The 3,495-nt window shown below is 40.8% G+C and overlaps 1 protein-coding gene across 1 annotated transcript in view; it reads right to left on the bottom strand.

The window, feature by feature from the left end:
- The window catches only part of Clpx (caseinolytic mitochondrial matrix peptidase chaperone subunit), a 49,145-nt gene that overhangs the window by 35,068 nt on the left and 10,582 nt on the right, over positions 1–3,495 (bottom strand). Inside the window, exon 2 of the mRNA XM_004628815.2 lies at positions 2,372–2,532. Coding sequence (XP_004628872.1) covers positions 2,372–2,532 — 161 coding nt within the window. The remainder of the gene's footprint in view (positions 1–2,371; positions 2,533–3,495) is intronic.

Genomic DNA, 3,495 nt, shown 5'->3' with positions numbered 1-3,495 from the left:
CACACACACACACACACACACACACACATACTAGCTGTAACAAAACAAATGTCAACTGTTCGCTTAAAAATTATGTGCTATTCCACTTCTATGAGGTACTTAGTAGTCGAAAACTATACAGGCAGAGTGGAATGGCACTTGCTGCAAGCTGGAAGGAATGAAAAGTCATTGTACTGCCAGTTGTAGGCACACACATTCAGTTTTACATGTGAAAGAACTACAGACATGGATGGTGATGGCTGTATCACACTGCGAATGTGCCTGCTGTGCCACATTATACACTTCAAAACGGTCAGTCAATATGTATTACGTGTATTTTACCACAATGACAAAATACTAAAGGGAAACAAAGTTATGTACTATTCATTAAAACACATTTTGATGAAAAATTTCTATCTTAACAGAAAAAAGAAATAATTCAATAAATATTACATAACCACTGGCCTGCTTTTATACATTTTAACATTTTGTCATATTTGACATTAATATTCTCAAATGGGATACGTGTTAATGGCTGATTTAACCTACGGGTTAGGTCAGGCATGGGCAACCTTTCTCTATAAAGGACCAGGACAGTAAGTATCCTCAGCTTTGCAGGCCCCGTGCCCACAAGTCCAGAGCACTTTGCCATTGCAACAGGAAAACACACATGGCTATGGCCAAATGTGGTCCATGGAGCCCATCTGCTGCTCTGATTTTGACTCATATAAATTTGAAAAAAACCTCAAAAGAAATCACAGTCAATGGCAAAAGAGACATATTGCATACTGCTGGGCATCATTTCCAAGCTGGTAGTCTGCTCAAAAATGTTGAATGGCCAGAAGTTAAACAGAATTGTGTAGATTTTAATACTATAGGGTTACTCAGAGGCTTGCATAAACATCAAAATAAGTTGCCGAGAAATGAAGTTTTAGGGTCAGCAACATAGCTCAGTAGACTAAAGCACCTGCTCAGGCAGGCGCAGGGAGCAGGGTTCAATCCCCAGCATGCAGTGAGAGCCCGGCCCCCAGCGTGTGCTGAGACAGCAACTGAAGCTGCTGGAGTGCGCCTGTAATCCCAGCACTTGGGAGGCTGAAAACAGGAGGATCACGACAAGTCCAATCTGTGCAGTGAGATGCTGGAGACCCTGTACTAGATTACATTTTTAAAAAGAAGAAGAAATGAAGTTTTCTAGCAGTATACCAAATAATAGGTAATATTACTGGAGGTAATAAGTAAACAAAAAAGTAGGGGAGGGTTCAAGAAACAAATCTGGCTTTCCCTCCTTTTATTCCCTGCAACATTCTTTTTTTTTTTTTTTTTTTTTTTTTTCCTATATTTAGGACAGAGTCTACAGGTTCTACAGGGTCTCACTACGTAGACTGGACTCCTAGTGATTCTCCTGTTTTCAGCCTCCCACGTGCTGGGATTACAGGCACACACCACCACACCCAGTCTCCTAACAGACAGTTTTTAACCTTTAAAATGGAAAAAAAAAATTCTCTGGCATGGTGGCACACGCCCATAATGCCAGCACTCAGGAGACTGAGGCAGTAGGATCCACATGAGTTTGAGGCCAGTCTGAACTATAGCGAGACCCTGTCTCAAAAAACAAAACAAAGTGGGAATGATATCACTTACTTCTGAGTTACTATTAAGTATGAATATGATAGTGCCTTGCATATAGTTATCAACTCAAGTAGTTAAATTCATATACTGAGAAAAATCTGGCAATGCACTGGCCTAACACAATCATAAATCATCTACGTGTTCACTACAGAGTAGCCCACCTGAAGTAATACCAGACATCTAGATATCCAAGACTTAGATAAAGGATCAAGTGAGACCTACACTATCATGAGTTGCAAGAACTGCATGAAAACAGGAAATTATGTTTATTCAATTGTGTCTACATAGATTAATGATACTAATCATTACTTTGGGTGCTAAAACAAAATGAGGAGGCAGGTTTTGAGACAAGGTCTCACTATGTAATCTAGGCTGGCCTATAACTCACCAATCTTCCTGCCTTAGTCTAGAGTGCTGGGATTACAGATGTGCATCGCCATGCCCTGCCAAAATTTTTAATTACTGCTTACTAAATGCAATGCTTATAAAATCATTTTATAGCTCAAACTGAAACAAAATTAAATTCTCCAGATTACCTTATACCTCTCGTGTTTCCTACAGAAAACATATAAGCCAACACAATATACACAGAACTATTATTATAGGTAATTGTTTCAAGGACAGACTTTATCAGGGTTGGGGCCATAGCTCAGTGGCGCAGTATCTGCCTCATGCACAAGGTCCTGGGTAAATCCTCAGCACTGAAAAGAAGAAGAAGAAATTACATTCAAATATGAGTACAGGTGCCAATAAAGATAACTACCTTATTTCCATCTCCAGAGCCATCTTTACTTGTCCCATCTTTTGAAGCGAAATATGCTGGTGTTTCTGAAAAAGTTCTAAAGGGAGCTCTGCGCAGAATCTGAGTTTCAAAGGTCCCAAGCCTTCCTAAAACTGATACATGAATGCGACCACAAGAGATACCTGAAAATAAAAAGACATGTATTATTAGTCTACACATCAAATATTGGCATGCTTCAATAAAAGCCTTTGAAACAAACAAAAATTTTTGAGAATAGAAATTTAAAACTGTCATTTTCACAGCAATAGGACATACCAATAAAGAAAACAGTTATCATCGGAGGCAAAGTCCTCTCAAAAGCAAGTCAGGGGCCGGGGAGATGGCTCAATGGATTGATTAAGCGCTTCCCTGGCAAGTACAAGGACCTGAGTTCAATCCCTGGTTCCACAAAAAAAAAAAAAAAGCAAGTCAAGCAAGGGCCGCTGAAAAATTTCAAGTAAATAAATATTTCCTATGTCTATTCTTTCAAAATGAGGCAAGACCATGCAGTTCTTAACAATGTGTGGCTCTTTGAAAATGTGAGACTGTGTTCCACACTTGTTGAGGCCACTTATAGTAAGGTTTTGTTTTGTTGTTTTTTTGAGACAGGGTCTCACTGTGTAGCCCAGGCTGGCCTTGAACTCAGTGATCCCCTTCCAGATGTGCACCACCACACACAGCAGGTTTTGTTTTGAGACAGGAGCTCACCATGTAATCCTGGGTGGCTCTGAACTCCTACCCCAGGCTGGCCTCAAACCCTCATGCCTCATGTCTCCTGCCTCTTCCAGAGTGCTGGGATTACAGATAGACACCACCATGCCCAATAATTACTCCTGGATTTCCACCAATGAGAATATATCTGACAGCTCTTCTCTCTTCAGTTACAGAAGTAACTGAAACAAGATCAAAAGTTAAAAACAGCTGTACGAGCTGATGTGGTGGTGCACCCCTGTAATCCCCCCAGCCTGTAATACCACCACTCTGAGGTAGAGGTAGGATGATTGTTGGGAATAGAGACCAGCCTGCCTGGGCTACAGAGTGAGTTCAAGGCCAGCTTGAACTGCAGGGCAGAAATCCTGTCTGTCTGTCTGTCTGTCTGTCTGTCT

Source organism: Octodon degus, unplaced genomic scaffold (genome assembly GCF_000260255.1).
Source record: "Octodon degus isolate 3935 unplaced genomic scaffold, OctDeg1.0 scaffold00026, whole genome shotgun sequence".
In the NCBI taxonomy this organism is placed as follows: Eukaryota; Metazoa; Chordata; class Mammalia; order Rodentia; family Octodontidae; genus Octodon; species Octodon degus.
The sequence above is the reverse complement of the archived record's forward strand: the minus strand, read 5'-3'. Positions and strand labels throughout refer to the sequence as shown.